A 21332-nucleotide genomic window follows, 5' to 3' on the forward strand; every position below is an offset into this window, starting at 1 on the left:
CCAAACATATGGGGTTTGCGAGGGGGGGGGGGGGGGGGGGGGGGTCACTCACATATGCGGTCCTCTCCAAGGTTTCTCATAGTCATTCACATCAACGTCCCACTGGGTTGTGAGTTTTTCCTTGCCCTTATGTGGGCTCTGTACCACGGATGTCGTTGTGGCTTGTGCAGCCCTTTGAGACACTTGTGATTTAGGGCTATATAAATAAACATTGATTTATTGATGATGATTCCCGGGCGCGGAGGCACCGCTGCCCACTGCTCCCCTCGCCTCCCAGGGGGTGAACAAGGGGATGGGTCAAATGCAGAGGACAAACTTGAGGCCGAGAGACTTCCAAACCTCAAAGAAAACACGGAGGACTTTAACAACTACCGTATTTTTCGGAGTATAAGTTGCTCCGGAGTATAAGTCGCACCGGCCGAAAATGCATAATAAAGAAGGAAAAAAACTTATATACCTCGCACTGGAGTATAAGTCGCATTTTTGGGGGAAATGTATTTGAAAAAACCCAACACCAAGAATAGACATTTGAAAGGCAATTTAAAATAAATAAAGAATAGTGAACAACAGGCTAAATAAGTGTACGTTATATGACGCATAAATAACCAACTGGTATGTTAACTTAACATATTATGGTAAGAGTCATTCAAATAACTATAACATATAGAACATGCTATACGTTTACCAAACAATCTGTCACTCCTAATTGCTAAATCCCATGAAATCTTATACGTCTAGTCTCTTACGTGAATGAGATAAATAATATTATTTGATATTTTACGGTAATGTGTTAATCATTTCACACATAAGTCGCTCCTGAGTATTAAGTCGCACCCCCGGCCAAACTATGAAAAAAACTGCGACTTATAGTCCGAAAAATACGGTAAGTAACAGAAGGACGGCCTTTACAAAAAAAAAAGGTGCGAGTGGCAATCAAACGATGAGCAACCCGTTTCAAAATGGTTTAGTTTATTTGGAATGTTGCATACAGTGTCACATCACATGATTACAGTTACACAATCCCGGAAGAAGCAGAGCTTGTATACTGCGTCATGGCAGCTCACTTCCTGTACAGTAATAAATTAAAAGTTGACAAAAATATTTTATGTAATAAATAAGTACAGGGTACAATACCTGTTTTATATAAAATATGTCCTATTAGGAAAGACTGCGATCAAACATGAGGTAGTCACTATTCTTGCTGTCGGACATGGTCGCGGACGCACGTGCAACCCACGGCGATGACGCGGGGCTCCAGGCGGTAGTGGTAACCTGGCTCCGCCCCCTCCGACTTGAGGCGATGTAGCAGCAGCACCTGATGCAGGATGGGGGCCGACTTCAGATTCAGATCCTCCACGCCGTTGGAGTCCAGGCAGCCTCGCAACAGGCAGCGAGCCTCCGACACGGGCGGGAACACCGAGGCCTCCTGGGAGTAGCTGACCGGCGCGGGGGAGAAGAGGAGACAATCAACCGCTTGTTCGGTTACCGCGGCGACAGGGCGGCGGCGAGTGTGCCCTACTTGTAAGTCCACGGCGATATGGAGTCGTTTTGCAGCGGTCGGAACGTTCTGGGAGGAGCCAGGAGGCTCGGGTTCAGCTGCAGGGGGACCGTTTCTATCCTCGGACCCGAGTGTCGTCTGTGTTTCACTGCTGAGCGTGTGGACAGACTGCCCGCGTCCACAACGTTCACCATCATCATCATCATCATCACCTGGAGACATCACATGACAATTGGGACGAGTCCACATTAAGAGACAAGGATCCACACGTCAGGGGTGTCCCACTGGCCTCCACCTGCTACCATCGGGCAGGCGCTACAGGTGCATCAGAGCCAGAACAAACAGGCTCAGAGACAACTTCTTTCCCAGAGCTGTCACCATCTTGAATAACTTATAATAATAATTCACCTCTATACAATATCCTACCCTAACACCCTACTGTGCAATATTACCCTTCGAGTGCAATACATCCGACACTGATTGTTATTTATTACTTCGGTACTCTTGTCTTGTTCTGTATATTGTACAGTATTTTGTATTTGCTTAGAGTTTTGTACAAACCCCGTTTCCATATGAGTTGGGAAATTGTGTTAGATGTAAATATAAACGGAATACAATGATTTGCAAATCCTTTTCAACCCATATTCAATTGAATGCACTACAAAGACAAGATATTTGATGTTCAAACTCAAACTTAATTTTTTTTTGCAAATAATAATTAACTTAGAATTTCATGGCTGCAACATGTGCCAAAGTAGTTGGGAAAGAGCATGTTCACCACTGTGTTACATGGCCTTTCCTTTTAACAACACACAGTAAACATTTGGGAACTGAGGAGACACATTTTTAAGCTTCTCAGGTGGAATTCTTTCCCATTCTTGCTTGATGTACAGCTTAAGTTGTTCAACAGTCCGGGGGTCTCTGTTGTGGTATTTTAGGCTTCATAATGCGCCACACATTTTCAATGGGAGAAGTCTAGTACCCGCACTCTTTTACTATGAAGCCACGTTGATGTAACACGTGGCTTGGCATTGTCTTGCTGAAATAAGCAGGGGCGTCCATGGTAACGTTGCTTGGATGGCAACATATGTTGGTCCAAAACCTGTATGTACCTTTCAGCATTAATGGCGCCTTCACAGATGTGTAAGTTACCCATGTCTTGGGCACTAATACACCCCCATACCATCACAGAGGCTGGCTTTTCAACTTTGCGCCTATAACAATCCGGATGGTTCTTTTCCTCTTTGGTCCGGAGGACACAACGTTCACAGTTTCCAAAAACAATTTGAAATGTGGACTCGTCAGACCACTTTGTATCAGTCCATCTTAGATGAACTCAGGCCCAGCGAAGCCAACGGCGTTTCTGGGTGTTGTTGATAAACGGTTTTCGCCTTGCATAGGAGAGTTTTAACTTGCACTTACAGATGTAGCGACCAACTGTAGTTACTGACAGTGGGTTTCTGAAGTGTTCCTGAGCCCATGTGGTGATATTCTTTACACACTGATGTCGCTTGTTGATGCAGTACAGCCTGAGGGATCGAAGGTCACAGGCTTAGCTGCTTACGTGCAGTGATTTCTCCAGATTCTCTGAACCCTTTGATGATATTACGGACCGTAGTTGGTGAAATCCCTAAATTCCTTGCAATAGCTGGTTGAGAAAGGTTTTTCTTAAACGGTTCAACAATTTGCTCACGCATTTGTTGACAAAGTGGTGACCCTCGCCCCATCCTTGTTTGTGAATGACTGAGCATTTCATGGAATCTACTTTTATACCCAATCATGGCACCCACCTGTTCCCAATTTGCCTGTTCACCTGTGGGATGTTCCAAATAAGTGTTTGATGAGCATTCCTCAACTTTATCAGTATTTATTGCCACATTTCTCAACTTCTTTGTCATGTGTTGCTGGCATGAAATTCTAAAGTTAATGATTATTAAAAAAAAAAAAAACATTTATCAGTTTGAACATCAAATATGTTGTCTTTGTAGCATATTCAACTGAATATGGGTTGAAATTGATTTGCAAATCATTGTATTCCGTTTATATTTACATCTAACACAATTTCCCAACTCATATGGAAATGGGGTTTGCATATTGTACAGGATTGCTTATTATTTTTATTGGATAGTAGTCTGTATATTTCAATTCTTAGTTTTTTTCTTTATTACCTCTTGTGTAATTTATTTTTACTCCATATTTGTTCCCACTACCGCACCTTAAATTGGAGTCCTTAATCTCGTTGTATGCAAATATAATGACAATAAAGTTCACACTGCAAAAACTGAAATCTACGTAAGATGAAATATCTCAAATAAGGGTGATATTTGCTTATTTTCTGTCTGATAAGATAATTCTTCTCACTAAGCAGATTTTATGTTAGAGTGTTTTACTTGTTTTAAGGGTTTTGGCACTAAATTATCTCAGTAAGATATTACAGCTTGTAGCTGAGATTTGATGACCTATGTTGAGTAAAAGATGCTTGAAACTAGAATATCAACTGTTGCAAAGCTGTGTCATCAACACTCACAAGTATAAAACTGCTTTTTTAAAGTAATAATTTCTTACTTCAAGCATGAAAAAAAAAAATCATGATGCCGAGCGCATATCATTATGTCAAGATAATGGCACTAGCATTTACTGAATTTAAGAATATTTTTCAACATATTGAGTAACAATGTCTCTTTTTTTTTCTACCAAGAAAAGTGCACTTGTTATTAGTGAGAATATACTTATTTTAAGGTATTTTTGGGTTCATTGAGATTCGCTAATTTTACTTGTTTTGGAAAGTCTTGACAAGCTGAATTTTCTTGTTCTATTGGCAGATAATTTTGCTTAGTTCAAGTAAAATACCCCTAATTTTTGTTTTTGTTTTTGAACACTGACTTTTTGCAGTACATTCTATTCTATTCTTCTCCCAAGTAGGGCGAGACAATTAATCCAATTTCGATTTTGGCTTTTCACAATCATAAAAATATTATAATAAACGATTCGTGAGCTGTGCAACGTGCATGCACATTCCTGAACTTGTGTGAAACATGAGTGAGCGTTTGAGTAAAAAAACACAAAACTGAACTAAATGTCGAGATGCCACTTGTAACACCGAAGCTAAAGCTAGCAAGAACAGCCTACATACCCACAACACATCTCATCTGCTTGTGTTGTTGTGAACGACATCATCGGTGTAAGATCCGTGTTCAAACAGCAGTCGAAACTTGAAAGGCTCGCTTTTTCACCAAAAATGATTCCCGGGCGCTGCCACCGCTGCTGCCCACTGCTCCCCTCACCTCCCAGGGGGTGAACAAGGGGATGGGTCAAATTCAGAGAACACATTTCACCACACAGAGTGTGTGTGTGTGATGATCATTGGTACTTATTAAAAAAAAAAAAAAAGTTAAGTTAAACAGCAGAACACTCCCCTCCTTCACAATAACAGCGCGGTGCGCAAGATCGGGTCTGACCGCGCCGACAAAATAAAGGTTTCAATAAAGTACCTTACAAAATAATAATGTACTTAAAGACATTTGTTGGTGTATTTACAAAAATATGCTTTGACCTAAATGTTGGTCAACATTGTCCAAAGATATATTGCACCAACAAATGAGGATTTTTGCAATTTATAAAAAATAGTTTTAATGACACAAAAAAAGCACTCAGTATGGTGGTAAAATAAGCATAAAAGGTTTTTTATTGTTGAATTATATATTTCTATTATTTAAATTGTTATCGATTAGTAATTTACATCAGTTGTTCTTCTAATTATATTTAAAGTTGAGTTTTGGTGGTACAAAAAAAGCTGTGTTTTCAAATTAATGAATAATTGTGTTATTATGATTTCAATATCAATCAAAACTATTATTTAGTTTGGATTTTTTTAAATTTGTTTTAACTATTAAATGAACCTAAAATAGGACTTATTTTATCTATGTGGAAAATATTGGACACAATGCGATGCAAGTGTAAGCCACTATTCATTTTTTAAATGTTATTAGATTTTTTTTTTTTTACAAATGGTTTTGATAATAATGTAAATGAGGGATTTCCAATCACTGTTATGTTGGAATTCTTACTAATATTGATATCGTTCATTTTTGTTTGACTACTTTTGGATTGTTTTGTGTCATGTTTGTGTGTCCTCTCGATTGCTATTCTAAATGTTGTTGGTTTTGGAATTGCAATTGTATTATTATGGTATTATTTTGTTAGACTGATGGATAAAAAAATAAATACAAATAAAACAATGATTATTATTTTTGCAACAACGGTCCAGTAAAGTACTGTTACCTAAAACCCAAAGCAAAGACGTGGATGTTTTGTTCAATTAGCCTGGTATACGTGGACCTACATTGGATCGGTTTTAGCACCTTTGATCCATAAAATGGCGAAGTTGGTAGAGTGGCCGTGCCGGCAATCGGAGGGTTGCTGGCTACTGGGGTTCAATCCCCACCTTCTACCATCCTAGTCACGTCCGTTGTGTCCTTGGGCAAGACACTTCACCCCTTGCTCCTGATGGCTGCTGGTTAGCGCCTTGCATGGCAGCTCCAGCCATCAGTGTGTGAATGTGTGTGTGAATGGGTAAATGTGGAAGTAGTGTCAAAGCGCTTTGAGTACCTTGAAGGTAGAAAAGCGCTATACAAGTATAACCCATTTATCATTTATTTATTTAAAATGTATGAAAGACACCCCTGACATGCATTCAAAGCGCACCTGAAAGGTAAAATAGTATATTGCACTTGAAGTTTGGATGCATTATGTGACATTCCATCCAATATGTTCTCATTTTAACTCAAATTCATCGTCAAACTTTGAAGTTGTAACATTTTGCTGAAATGTTCCGAAGAAAAACAGAAATGTGTTAACCCCAATCACAACTCCACATCATCATTCACACTCAGTCGGCTTCTTACCATCACGATGGCGGCGTTCGACGACCAAAACATTCTTCTTCGTGGCTTCTTCGAATCGTCGATTTCGAGGTTCTCTGGGCTCCGCTGGAGGTTCCGTTGTGTGAATGACAAAGCAAAGTCATCCCTGGGGGTCCTTTATTGTGATCGCTGCTGCCGTTGTCACCTTTGATCCTCCTCTCTAAACCACACCACCTTTAGGTGTGACGAAGCACGATGCTCGACCCACTTTCGCAGACGTGACAGATTCTAGGTCATTGTTTCTAGTTCTTGATCAAACGGGGTGTCATTTCCTGTTGGGGTTCCATCGGGCCTAGGCACTTCTCCACTAAGCATGAATATGTAAGACATTTACATTTAATCAAGTCTTAAGGTTTCCTCTGGTCCTGACTCCTAACAGACCATCACGTCATTCTGTTGTAGAAAGGAAACGTAAAGTCAGCATGGTGCGTCCTCAGACTTCCCGTACTAGTCTGCATTGTTCCACCTTCACCAGTTCTCTATGAAAATGGAGTACAGAGTACATTGTGGACTGGGGCAGCAAGACTCAAGAGCAGAGGTAGTGGTGGACTCCCAAGAAGACCAGGACTAGCCTAAGCCTGTTCTCTTGGAAGACGTCAACACTCTGCGTTGTACAAAAACCTTCTTTAATTAATTCAGCTCTCTCAAAATAAATATTCCAGTCCCTCCCTTGTAGGAGGCACGCATGGTAGTAACACTTTTACATTTGATAGGAAGACTCGGTAGTAGTCACACCAATGTCCATTGTTTGCTGACACCATGAAACCATGGCAACTTTCCGCTGACATCACCCCTGAAAAAGTACCTAGCAGCGAGGTGGGACTTGTCAGTTTCCAAGAAACGTTTGAAGGGCAGGGGAATGTAGATTGTCGGGACACTCTCGCAGTGTTTCTGTTCTCATTTTCACACGCTCGTTTGATCTTTTCGGAGTATTTGCTAAAGTTAGAAGGACTTGAAGTCAACGACAGCAGCCGTGTGGGTCCGACCGTATCACTAGCAGGACAGGAACTGAATGGTCTCGCTCACTAGGGGTCCAAACTTTCTCCACCAAGGACACTAAAAAGTCAAATCAAGCGGGGGACATTTACCGTATTTTCCAGACCATAGGGCGCACCGCCGATGAGCGGGTCGAGTCAGGTCTATTTTCATACAAAAGGCGCATCGGATTATAGGGCGCATTAAAGGGGTCTTATGTATATCTTTTTTCTAAATGTAAAACCCTTCCTTGTGGTCTACATAACATGTAATGGTGGTTCTTTGGTCAAAATGTTGCATAGACTATGTTTTGCAGATCATCTTCAAGCTGCTTTCTGACTGTCGCTTCAGGATGCGCCGTTTTGTGGGCGGTCTTATTTACGTGGCTCACCTTCGGCAGTGTCTTCTCTTTGTTGTGGCGGTGTAGCGTGCAAGGACGCGAGTTGAAGAAGTGTCAAAAGACGTAGCTAACTGTTTTAATGACATTCAGACTTTACTTCAATCAATATCGGAGCAGCATCTCCTCATCCGTGGCTCACGAGTGCAATAACGCCGGAAATGTGTCCCGTGAAAAAACGTCTAACCGGAACTGTCTAATAACTAAAGTTCCTTGGGTGAATAATGTAAACTCACTACACCGGTATGTTTTAGCGCTTTCATGGTGAGTTTACTGACAGATATAAGTAAGAACTTTACACTACTTTATATTAGAAATGGCAACAGCGGAGGATGAATGTGCCATAACAAAAAGATAGAGAAAAAGAAGAAGCTTACCGACTCCGGTGTCGTCACAGACTACAAAGGCGGACGCGCGCAAATTTTCAGGACTTATGCAGATCCCAAATACAGATCAGCAGGTACCAGAAGGTAAGAAAAGTTGCTTTTGCATAATAATGCGAAACAAAACGCCAAATAATATGTCTTACCTTGTACACACCATAATAATACTCGTATGTTGAAGCACAGTACAATCCATCAAGCGGTGCGGCTTCTTAGCGTACCAAAGTCGTACTAAAACATCTTGATAGATTTTTGAGCGCCGTGTGTACCGTTCTATATTTTCAATTAGGGATGTCCGATAATATCGAACTACCGATGTTATCGGCCGATAAATGCTTTAAAATGTAATATCGGAAATTATCGGTTTCAAAATTATCGGTATCTGTTTCAAAAAGTAAAATCTATGACTTTTTAAAACGCCGCTGTGTACACGGACGTAGGAAGAAGTACAGAGCGTCAATAAACCTCGAAAGCACTGCCTTTGCGTGCCGGCCCAGTCACGTAATATCTACAGCTTAAGACACACACACAAGTGAATGCACAGCATACTTGGTCAACAGCCAAACAGGTCACACTGAGGGTAGCCGTATAAACAACTTTAACACTGTTACAAATATGCGCCACACTGTGAACCCACACCAAACAATACAAACACATTTCGGGAGAACATCCGCACCGTAACACAACATAAACACAACAGAACAAATACCCAGAACCCCTTGCAGCACTAACTCTTCCGGGACGCTACAATATACACCCCCGCTACCCCCCCCCACCCCAAAAACCCCGCCCACCTCAACCTCCTAAAGCTCTCTCAGGGAGAGCATGTCCCAAATTCCAAGCTGCTGTTTTGAGGCATGTTAAAAAAGAAAAAATGCACTTTGTGACTTCAATAATAAATATGGCAGTGCCATGTTGGCACTTTTTTCCATAACTTGAGTTGATTTATTTTGGAAAACCTTGTTACATTGTTTAATGCATCCAGCGGGGCATCACAACAAAATTAGGCATAATAATGTGTTAATTCCACAACTGTATATATCGGTATCGGTTGATATCGGTATCGGTAATTAAGAGTTGGACAATATCGGAATATCGGACATCTCTAATTTCAATGGAACATTGCAAATTTTGGTGTTGTTCACTTGCAGTCAACACATATTTCTTATGTGTGACTGCCATCTACTGGTCACACTGATCCTTTCACCACGTACCAAATAAAATAGCTTCAAGGTCAGTAAGCACAACCAAAATTCCATCCATCCATCCATTTTCTACCGCTTGTCCCTTTTGGAGTCGCAGGGGGTGCTGGAGCCTATCTCAGCTGCATTCGGGCAGAAGGCTGGGCACACCCTGGACAAGTCGCCACCTCATTGCAGGGCCAACACATTATTCCGTCTATTAGGCGCACCATGTTAAAAGGCGCACTGTCGAGTTTCGAGAAAATGAAAGGATTTTAAGTGCGCCTAATATGCTAAAACACTATTTTAAAAGGGGTCATATGATTTTTAACTATACTACATAACATGTAATGGTGGTTCTTCAGTCAAAAATGTTCATAGATTGTGTTATACAGACCATTTTCAAGCCGCTTTCTGAGTCACTCAGGGATGCGCCGTTTTGTTGGTTGTTTTATTTACGTGCCTCCACTTTGGCAGCATTTTCTCCCTGCTTCCTTTGTTGCAATTATTAAGCGCTTCCATATCAAGTCTACTGACAGACATAAGTTAGAACTAGACGTTACTTTGTATTACAAATGGCAACAGCGGAGGATGCATGTGCAACGAGCCAGTCTGCCCCTCAACACTAGGATAGAAAAAAGAAGGAGCTTATTGACAACATCGGACTCGCGCAAAATCTCTATGGGTAAATTTCTACCATATATGGATAATCCACTGACGTCACACTTGAGAAAAACGTCACAAATTAGGCAAATTCCAAACTGTTCGTTTGGGGGAAGTAAGAAATAAGTCAAGACTGTTTTATAAATTAAACATTTTCAGGACTTATGCAGATCCAAATACACAAAAACAGGCACCAATAGATAAAAACATTTGGTTTTGCATAATAAGTCCCCTTTACACTGCTGTATGAATGTTTTGTAGGGGCCGGAGGCACAAATTGGCAGCCAGGCTTCCATCAGTCTACTCCAGGGCAGCTGCGGCTACAAATGTAGCTTAGCACCATGAATGTGTGAATGTGGAGTGAATGAATGATGTGTTCGCTGAAAAGCGCTTTCAGTGTCTAAAAAAGCACTATATAAATCTAATCAATTATAATTAAAATAAAACTTTGTGTCAGCTTTGTGTTATAAATGACAAAGCGAATTATTATGAGTTATTGTACGAAAATTTTAGATTTTTTTTTGTTCTATTGTCATTCATTTTTATTTATTTATTTTTTCCCCCGACAATATTCTGTGGGCCACAAATGGCCCCCGCACCCCACTTTGGACACCTGTGGTCTAATTGTAAATATTACCCTTATAGCTTTTGGTCTTTTTTTTTTTATACCTATTTTATATTTAATTGTATTCAAACAACTATATGTAATACAATTTATATAGTGAAATAGGCTCCAGCACCCCCCGCAAACCCGAAAGGGACAAGCGGTAGAAAATGGATGGATGGATAATTATATTATTGTTGGTATATTTTCATAAATATTTTTACAAATACGTTTGTTGATAAAAAAAAACTTTCAGTTTGCTCAAAATCTGTATCCTGTGTTGTATTCTGATTATAGTCATGAAAACCAAATCAACAATCTGAGACAATTTCAAGTATATAGTATCTGTATCGGTCCTATATCTACTTGATATCACATTGATAACCAAATTTGTAGCATCAAAAAAAAAAAAAAAAAAAGCAATAAAGCCGACGTTATTTTACTTAAATTAATTGAAAGTGCAGAAATAAAAATGACTGAGGAGAAGCTCAAACAGCAAAAGGTAAAATATTCTTTAAACTATCAGTGAAATAACCGAAAGCAAGATGTGAGTTCGGTGATTTCTTGGTTATCAAGGTTGCGGATGTTTATCTGACCGAGATGAAAGCAGCGACATCTGAGGAAGTTGCTTAGTGATAAGCATCAAGTCGTCGGCGTGGGTGGAAAAAAAACACGCCAAATGTGCTGATGCTGCAAAATCACAACGCCACACTATAAACCAGGTCAAGTGCCTCACTTCCCGTCACAATGTCATCATGGAGACAACCATGGGGCCCCAAATAATCATCAGAGGCCCCTAAAGCCAACTTTGGCTACAGAGTTATTAGTTCTGATCAGGATTGTTTCACAATGTTATCACAGTAACGCCACAATTAATTGAGCCAGGAAGATAAAAACACATTACATTTCATCCAGAGGAGTCACACTAACATTTAACAATGAAGCGGTCATTCTCCTTCGACCAATCAACAGACAGTAAACAAAGCTCGGACACTCCAACAGGCTGCAAAGGGAGTGCATGACCACTCAAGGGTCCTTACGTTACAAACCAGGGTGATCATGTCAACTCAGCACAGAGTCACCTCCTTTTTATGCTAAGATAGCAGTTAACGTACGGGCTTTTCCCACAATACATCAGTCATAAAGGAAGTTTGGTGTTTCCACGTTTATTAAAAATTAAATACAAAAAGCAAACTAATCAGAGTTGATCGACTGCCACATGACACACACGTGTGTTAAGGAAGACCAAATTTGGTCCGTTTGAAAACTGTCAGCATCCTCTTTGGATGAAAAATGTTAATAATAATATTGACATTAAAATATGGTTAACACGACACGCACGTGTGCACGTGTGTTTAGGAAGACCAAACTTGGTCCGTTTGAAAACTGTCAGCATCCTCATTGGATGAAAAGTGTTCATTATAATATTGACATTAAAATATGGTTGAAAAAAAAACAAAAAACAATCAGCTAAAGTGCAAAAAAACCCTCCAAAACACTGTTGTCAGCTGATCACCATGGAAACCAACACGCCTTCTGTGACCACGTCCACGCCTCACGCCGTCATCTTCAGTCGTCCTGTAGAAGACATGCGACACGTCACGTGACCCCAACACACAGCGTGTACGACAATAGTGAAGCAGCGAGACATCCACAGCACCACCATGCTGACAGCGCGTGCCCGAGCACACATGGTGGGGAGGGGTGGGGGGTTGCCCAGTGGGCCCAGTCAGCACATTCAGGGGGGAGGTGGAGGGAGGGGGCGGGTGCCTTTGCCATGCAGAGCACTTCCATCAGTCAGCATCGACCAACACCCCCCACCCGTCCCCTTGATCCCACCTACCTGCCTACTGGCCCCCAACAATGGGTCTAAATGAGTCTGCAAATGAACCAATGAGGCAACAGAATGAGGACAGAGGAGGGAACAGAGTGTGTGTACTACAAGGATCTCAGCCAGGAAAAAAAAATAATTGAAAAAGATCAACTGAGGGTCAAGGATAGAGATGTGCTTTATACATTTCAAATTTTCGGGAATTATGCAGATTGCAAATACACTAAAATAGGTAAGAAAAGTTGGTTTTGCAAAATAGATCCCCTTTACACTGGTAAAGATACAGATGTGACATCACTGCTCAATATCTTATCGTGAAGCAGACAGAGTTCGCGGCTTGTCATTTTGTGCAGATGAGTTCGCCGATAGGTCGGGAAGTGTTGTTTCTAAGGGTGTAACGGTACACAAAAATTTCGGTTCGGTACATATCTCGTTTTAGAGGTCACGGTTCGGTTCATTTTCGGTACAGTAAGAAAACAACAAAATATACATTTTGTGGTTATTTATTTACCAAAATTTGTAAACAATGGCTTTATCCTTTTAACATTGCTTTAAAATAGCTGTGTGTGTGATGGATGTGAGCCACCACTAGGCTGATCAGTGCTAAGCATAACAATAACATACATATACACACAGGGTCGATTGCCAGGGTTAATGCAGTCAACATATATAAAATAAAAACTAAAATGAGGCTCAGAATTGGTTTCTTAACAAAACTTTTCTACATATAAAGTGCAACATTAAACTGCTTCAAGTTGTTGCTCAGATTAAATAAAATGACAAAACTTTTCTTCTACATATAAAAAGTGCAACATTAAACAGCTTCAAGTCCACTCAGCCTCAGATTGACTTTTCTTTTCCCCCCCAGCCTTTAACCCTGGTGACTTTCACTCAATTTTCATGTTTTTTGCCAGAAAAATCAGTTTATCCACATTGTCTGCAGAAAGAGCAGACCTGCTTGCAGTTGAAATGTCTCCAGCTGTGGAAACTACCCTTTCACTGGGCACGGAGGTAGCAGGTATGGCGAGGTAGTGCCTGGCTAACTTGGCAGTAAGAGGATATATGGGCTCATTGTTCTTCCACCATAGAAGTGGGTCAAAATCTAGTTTTTAATGCAATATGGTCTTAAATCTGCTGCTATAAAAACACCAACGGCATTTGTTATTGCTTTAGCCCTGCCTGAGTCGCCGAGGAGAGGCTGCTTGAATGCGGTGTTTGCACGACGCTCGTCTTTATCTCCGTTGAAGCGATGTTATCCATTGTTGTATCGCACAGCGAAGCCGAAATGTTCCCAAACGGGAGATCTTTACGAGGCAGGAGGGTCTTCCAGCTCTGGCTTTTTGCATTTTGTATTAGCCCGGTCATTGCTAGCATGCCGTGTGTTGTGCCTCGGTGAGCATTGTTTACACAACGTGCGTTGCGCTACTTAATATGTCCGTCTGGAAACTCGTTCGGTGCACCTCCGTTCCGAACCGAACCCCCCGTACCGAAACGGTTCAATACAAATACACGTACCGTTACACCCTTAGTTGTTTCGGTCATGTATTTATGACCAGGCAAGCGGCGAAATCCCACATTCTTCACCACAGAGTGGTTGATCATTCAATTGCTTGTATTCCGACACGGGAGTGAAAACCAGTGGTGGTCAACCAAGCCAAGATGTCTGTTGTACAGCAAGCATCACAAGAACTGTCTGAGTACAAAAGAGGCTTAAATCTTCTTGCAAAAAGCAGATATGAGCAAACTATGCAACAGAATAGATCCCTATACTTTATTGAAAAAAGATTTGTCGAGTGATATCAAGGATGATACAACCGGTACGATCCCAGGCATATTGACCGATTGTGCTCCAGACATTACACAACGACAATACTTGGAAAAGCATGGAGGTCTACAACTTCTTTGTGTGTGGCTGGGTCAAGGAAACTGGTATCAAGACTCTCCGGGATAAATAGGCATCTTTTTTGCTCGGGTAAGGTTGCATTTCATGATTTAACTTGGCGTTTAGGATGCCATGTTTGTTGTTGTAAATAAAAGTATCAATAAATGGCCTATTGCTTCGATTCAAAAGGATTTCACGTCTGTCTCACATCCCCCCCATTAAATATGCGTGGTGGCCAAGCCAGCGTCTGTTCTCAATTGAGTACTCAACGGCATTCCGCCTTTGTTGAAGAAAAACGCTCTGTAATTGCGTTGTTTTTGGCTGTATGAACCGTTTAAATCACAAAAAAGATAACGTTTCTTCAGAGTTTCTCGAGAGTTAATCAACAATGGCGGAAGAATGCAATATTTTACGAAAGACGACAACAAAAAGTACCATGGAGCAGAGTCGAGTTTGCAGTGATCACTTAGTTAAAGATTTGTTTGATATACTTTTAACGTTCAGTGTTTCCCATTTAAGTATTATCTCGATATGATTTGTATTTCTTCAACACGTTTGTTACGAGTGTGCCGTAAAGCACCAACTTGGCAAGTCTAAATAAAAGAAATCAAATGTGAGAAAAACCTAAAAGAGTTACCGTATTTTTCGGACTATAAGTCGCAGTTTTTTCCATAGTTTGGCCGGGGGTGCGACTTATACTCCGGAGCGATTTATGTGTGAAATTAACACATTACCGTAAAATATCAAATAATATTATTTAGCTCATTCACGTAAGAGACTAGACGTATAAGATTTCATGGGATTTAGCGATTAGGAGTGACAGATTGTTTGGTAAACGTATAGCATGTTCTATATGTTATAGTTATTTGAATGACTCTTACCATAATATGTTACGTTAACATACCAGGCACCTTCTCAGTTGGTTATTTATGAGTCATATAACATACACTTATTCAGCCTGTTGTTCACTATTCTTTATTTGTTTTAATTTGCCTTTCAAATGTCTATTCTTGGTGTTGGGTTTTATCAAATACATTTCCCCAAAAAATGCGACTTATACTCCAGTGCAACTTATATATGTTTTTTTCCTTCTTTATTATGCATTTTCGGCCGGTGCGACTTATACTCCGGAGCGACTTATATTCCGAAAAATACGGTAAGCTTTTACCAAAGGCAACAATCACAAAATAAACTTTCAGCACATACACAATGTTGACATCTATAGTTATATTTTGATAAGGACAGGGAAAACACATACTCGTAAATGACGCGTGCAACCGCAACAAATATGGCAGTAGACGCGACGTCAAATCATGAAATGCAACCTTATTTGAACAAAAACGATGCATATTAATTATTGATACCAATTTCCTTGACACAAAGCATGCTATTCCAAATTTCCATCTGTTTTGTCATGTAGAATGATGTCGGGAGCCCACAATAGTTTGATATGTCTGGTAACTCCACCGCCGAATAATTCTTTATCACCCGACAAAACTTTTTTTTTTTGGATAAAGTATATATAGGGTTCTATTCCATTGCATAGTTGGGATTTTTTTCTCATGTCTACTTTTTGCAGGAAGATATAGGCCCCTTTTGTAAAGAGTGCGCGCTGCTTTCTGTACAACAGCCATCTTAGCTGGGTTGACCACCGCTGGTTTTCACTTTCGGGAAAAAAAAATCACATGTCGGCATACAATCAATTGATGCATCCTGGAAGAAATATTGTTATTTAAATGATCGCTTCGCCTCATGTGGTTTCCGCCACCGCTCCAGGTAATGTGTTCAAATTTTGCTTCCTGGTTGTAAAGCGTCATGACCCGCACTGTCTTGCCTTTGATTGACCCTAACTTTAGCCAAAGGTGAGTCACCTAAATCAGCTAATTATCATGGATTTTGCCTTACGTAAACCAACCAATCATGGAGTTCTCCGTTTTTTTGGTGTATTTTTCTTACCCTGCTGGATCCCTTGGAGGGACAAGCAGTAATGGATGGATGGATTTGCAGTCCATTTACTCTCTTTGTAACTTATAGCTACTACATTACTCTAAACTACACTGCAAAAACTGAAATCTAAGTAAGATTAAATATCTCAAATAAGGGTGATATTTGCTTATTTTCTGTCTGATAAGATAATTCTTCTCACTGAGCAGATTTTATGTTAGAGTCTTTTACTTGTTTTAAGGGTTTTGGTCCCAAATTATCTCAGTAAGATATTACAGCTTGTTGCTGAGATTTTATGGCCTATATTGAGTAAAACGTGCTTGAAACTAGAATATCAACTGATGCAAAGCTGTGTCATCAACACTCACATGTATAAAACTACTTTTTAAAGGGGAACATTATCACCAGACCTATGTAAGCGTCAATATATACCTTGATGTTGCAGAAAAAAGACCATATATTTTTTTAACCGATTTCCGAACTCTAAATGGGTGAATTTTGGCGAATTAAACGCCTTTCTATTATTCGCTCTCGGAGCGATGACGTCACAACATGACGTCACATCGGGAAGCAATCCGCCATTTTCTCAAACACATTACAAACACCGAGTCAAATCAGCTCTGTTATTTTCCGTTTTTTCGACTGTTTTCCGTACCTTGGAGACATCATGCCTCATCAGTGTGTTGTCGGAGGGTGTAACAACACGAACAGGGACGGGGATTCAAGTTGCACCAGTGGCCCAAAGATGCGAAAGTGGCAAGAAATTGGACGTTTGTTCCGCACACTTTACCGACGAAAGCTATGCTACGACAGAGATGGCAAGAATGTGTGGATATCCTGCGACACTCAAAGCAGATGCATTTCCAACTGGACTGGACAGATCAGCTTTCAGGAAAAGAGAGCGGATGAGGGTATGTCTACAGAATATATTAATTGATGAAAACTGGGCTGTCTGCACTCTCAAAGTGCACGTTGTTGCCAAATGTATTTCATATGCTGTAAACCTAGTTCAGAGTTGTTAGTTTCCTTTAATGCCAAACAAACACATACCAATTGTTGGTTAGAAGGCAATCGCCGAATTCGTCCTCGCTTTCTCCCGTGTCGCTGGCTGTCGTGTCGTTTGTCGGTTTCGCTTGCATACGGTTCAAACCGATATGGCTCAATAGCTTCAGTTTCTTCTTCAATTTTGTTTTCGCTACCTGCCTCCACACTACAACCATCCGTTTCAATACATGCGTAATCTGTTGAATCGCTTAAGCCGCTGAAATTCGAGTCTGAATCCGAGCTAATGTCGCTATACCTTGCTGTTCTATGCGCCATGTTTGTTTGTATTGGCATCACTGTGTGACGTCACAGGAAAATGGACGGGTGTATATAACGATGGTTAAAATCAGGCACTTTGAAGCTTTTTTTAGGGATATTGCGTGATGGGTAAAATTTGGAAAAAAACTTCGAGAAATAAAATAAGCCACTGGGAACTGATTTTTAATGGTTTTAACCCTTCTGAAATTGTGATAATGTTCCCCTTTAAAGTAATAATTTCTTATTTCAAGCATGAAAAAAAAAATCATGATGCCGAGCACATATCATGTCAAGATAATGGCACTAGCATTTACTTAATTTAAGAATATTTTTCAACATATTGAGCAAAAATTTCTCTTTTTTTTTCTACCAAGAAATGTGCACTTGTTATTAGTGAGAATATACTTATTTTAAGGTGTTTTTGGGTTCATTGAGATTAGCTAATTTGACTTGTTTTGGAAAGTCTTGACTAGCTGAATTTTCTTGTTCTATTGGCAGATAATTTTGCTTAGTTCAAGTAAAATACCCCTCATTTTTGTATTTTTTCTTTCCTTGTTTTTGAACACTGACTTTTTGCAGTGTACTGGAATCGCTACTGCTTCAAAAAGAGCCAAAGCTACTGCTACGCTACTCTGAAATGTAGTTAGGCTACGTAGCGTCGCTGTTTGCTTTGGTAGCGGAGTCCTCCATTGGTGCTTTGGTCTTCCATTCCCAGAAAAAAGGCAAAGACATTACTGTGCAGCAACATTAGCATGCTAACAGACTTATTGGCTTGAGTGCGCTCTATTTAGGTTGTATGTACACCCGAAGTTTCTTACAAAATACATATTAGTATGGTATGGGAGATTTAGTTACAAGTACTCTACGATACATCAAAAAGGTGCCGTATTGGCATGGTATCAGAACATCCCTGTATTTAAGTGATTCTACAGTGGTACCACTAGATGGAGCCTGTGTACCACTACAGTTTGAGAATCACTGAGCTAGAAGAATAGCTGAATTCCTGGGATTCCTGATACAGTGGAAAGCTGTGGGTGTGTGTGTGTGTGTGTGTGTGTGTGTGTGTACCAGCGGAAAGCTGCGACTGGGATCTGCGACGCGAGCTGCCGGAAGTTCTTGAGGCCGAAGAAAGGGAGGAGCCAGCGCTGCTGGCGCGAGAGATAGGGAGAGGCATCGGGGTGTCGGGTGGCGAGTCCAGCTGCCCAGAGTTCAGAGTTCAAATTATGACGTTTCTTGTCCAAAACAACACAAAAAGGACCAGCGTCCAAATAGGATTCGTTCTTACCTCCACGCTGTCGTGGGTCGGCGAGGACGAAGTAGACGAGTTGTCAAGCCTCCTGGAGACGGCGCTTGTGGAGTTCAGCTCCACGTTGCGAACACGCTGAGCGAACTTGAGCGAGCAAAGTGACTCGCTGAGGTTTCCGAGAAGAGGAGACACCTGAAGGCATCGCGACAGAAGTTGAAGGGGAGAGATGGGAGGCGTGATGCGGTCATGCGTGAGTGTTGGCAGCTGACCTGCACCATCATCAGAGTCTTGCTGTCTCCTCCCAGACTGTCCTGAAGGAGGTAGGTCAGCCGGGAGTTCCTAAACGGGACGTGAGCGTGTTTGGAGCGCAGCGCGTTGATGACGTCACCGAGCGCCGCCAAAGACTTGTTGATGCACTGGGCCTCTCGCAAGCGCCCGCCCTCAGCACCGGACTTCCTGATGCGCTCCGAGCCAGCCAGGTCAACCAGGTTCAACTTCCCTGCAAATCAACGCACACCCTATGTCAACGGTCAATAGGTCAAAGTCCAAAAGCCAGCACCTGAAGCGTCATGTGACCTTGCGTGCAACTTCCTGTGGTGGCGTTGAGCCCCGACACATAGACGATAAGCAGCGCGTGAGAACGAGAACTGTGGTCGTTCAGGTTGGTGCACGCTGTCGCTCGGCTAACTTGACCCAACTCCAGAACCTGACGCACAAATCAAATGATCAATTGTAGGAAGACAAAAAGGCTTTTACACTGAAAGGGTCAGGAAAGGAAGTCATCTTACCTTGTTGATGTCCTCAGGACTTTGGACCTGGACTTGTGTCAGTCCAGGAACATAAAGCTGTCCGCTGCCGTCAGGATTCATCTTGATGTCCAATTTGTCGGAGATGTTGTGACCCAGAAGATCCCTGAAAAACAACAATAGCAGAATGTGACTCCGCCCACAACCCAAACATCAAGGCCACGCCTCCTACACGCCTTTTGCTCACCTAAGAGTTTCGTTATAAATCTCCACCATGCTAACACTGATCTTGTATTCCCAATCCGGACTTTTGTCCATCACTTCGGAAAAAAGGAGGCGGAGCGCTCGCGGGTTGAGGCCGGGGTCTTCGGGAACGCCCTGATGGCAGAGACGGAGGGGGCGGAGTGAAAGAGGGGCAATGAAGATTATGTGTCTCACGGTCAAGTGACGGGCCTCACCTCCATGGTGTACGTCTTTCCCGATCCCGTCTGTCCGTATGCAAAGATACAAACGTTATATCCGTCGATACAGGAAGTGACCAGAGACTGAACTTCCTGAAACACCTGCAAACAAACATCAGCTGTGACATGGGGGCTGTGTGAAATGTACTGTGTCCGTCATGGGACCTTGGCCACACCTCTTCCTGCGTGGCTCGAGGCCGGAAGACTTTGTCCAGGTCAAAGGTCATAACTTTGCCCTTGTTGGTGAGGTAGAGGATGGCGTCATCGTCTGGGTCAAAGGTCAACATGGTTCTGACGTCGGCCGAGTCCGTTTCCTGCTGACTGATGGGTCGAACGCGGCACAAAACTCGTATGTTACCTGCGAGGACGCGAAGGACAGGGGAGTCATACGTGACCTAAATGAGACGAGTCAAAAAGTGAAGCCATCCAGACCTTTGAGTCTGACCAGCTCGTTGTGGCACTTCTTCCTTAGGTTCATCTCCCGCTTGTATTTGTCGAGAAGGTTCTGGTTGGTGCTGCTCACCTCGCTGATGACCTGACAGATCTGATAGAGCACCCAGTGGTCACAGTGAGGTCACCAAAAGGTAAAGATCGACTGAATATCGGCCTCGATATTTGGCATTTTGACATATATCGGTATCGGGCTTTTTTTTTTTTTTTTTTAAATCAGCCTTCTTTTTTACAACAGAACTACATTAGCAGATACAATATACACACGTATGCTACAAGTATTTAGTATTAAAAAAAATAATGAAGTGAATAGTAGTCACCACTGCTTTTTTTGCTGTGCTTGAGAAAAGTTATTTTTACTGGAGCCCAATGTATGTATTTAATTAACTAATTCAAGAATAAAAATACTTGCATGGTCAATAATTCTCTCCAAATATGTTTGGATATCTGATAGGGCATTTATTCGAGTTCTCGTGAGAATTCTTCTCCTATCTGCTCGACCACGGCGCTCACGTGGCTACGCCCCCTATGGATATGAAGACGACAGAAAAGATCTCCCTTCCAAAATAAATCTTAAATTTTGTGTAAATATCTTCACAAATAGTAGACTTAGTATATAAGTAAAAAAAAAAGCAGGCAGCATCTCAAACATTCTCATACTTTCTGTAACATCCAGGAAGAAATGTCAGCCACCTTGAAAAATATCTCAAGGATTGTTTTTATTTAAATGTTTGCAATTGTTTTTCAGGGTTCCTCACAAGGAAACATTACATTGTATTAAATCTATGAACTGTTATGACATTGTATAAAGATGCGTAGATAGTTATTGTGATGTAGAGAAATCCCA

At 41.4% G+C, this 21332-nt stretch overlaps 2 protein-coding genes across 6 annotated transcripts in view; both read right to left on the minus strand.

The window, feature by feature from the left end:
- Nucleotides 1-979: 979 nt before the first annotated feature.
- Nucleotides 980-8901, minus strand: il17a/f1 (interleukin 17a/f1). The gene is made up of 2 exons (XM_072913343.1): nt 1520-8901; nt 980-1436 (listed from the first exon to the last, which is right to left on the minus strand). The coding sequence occupies exons 1-2, from the start codon at nt 1705-1707 to the stop codon at nt 1193-1195; spliced, it is 432 nt and encodes a 143-aa protein (XP_072769444.1). The 5' UTR covers nt 1708-8901; the 3' UTR covers nt 980-1192.
- A 2699-nt stretch (nt 8902-11600) lies between these two features.
- The window catches only part of kifc3 (kinesin family member C3), a 35245-nt gene continuing 25513 nt past the window's right edge, over nt 11601-21332 (minus strand). For 2 of the 5 annotated variants that reach the window (XM_061963756.2, XM_061963760.2), the window contains exons 12-22: nt 20468-20579; nt 20212-20393; nt 20033-20137; nt 19822-19952; nt 19617-19740; nt 19405-19534; nt 19098-19327; nt 18868-19020; nt 18651-18780; nt 12467-12502; nt 11602-12201 (exon numbers count right to left, since the gene is read on the minus strand). In XM_061963756.2, coding sequence (XP_061819740.2) covers nt 12471-12502; nt 18651-18780; nt 18868-19020; nt 19098-19327; nt 19405-19534; nt 19617-19740; nt 19822-19952; nt 20033-20137; nt 20212-20393; nt 20468-20579 — 1329 coding nt within the window. In that variant the 3' untranslated portion in view covers nt 11602-12201; nt 12467-12470. Of the gene's footprint in view, nt 12202-12466; nt 12503-18650; nt 18781-18867; nt 19021-19097; nt 19328-19404; nt 19535-19616; nt 19741-19821; nt 19953-20032; nt 20138-20211; nt 20394-20467; nt 20580-21332 lie in introns of all 5 variants that reach the window. The other 3 variants (XM_061963755.2, XM_061963759.2, XM_061963757.2) reach the window with 3 other exon arrangements.

The sequence above is a fragment of the Nerophis lumbriciformis genome, linkage group LG06 (assembly GCF_033978685.3).
Source record: "Nerophis lumbriciformis linkage group LG06, RoL_Nlum_v2.1, whole genome shotgun sequence".
Lineage (NCBI taxonomy): Eukaryota > Metazoa > Chordata > Actinopteri > Syngnathiformes > Syngnathidae > Nerophis > Nerophis lumbriciformis.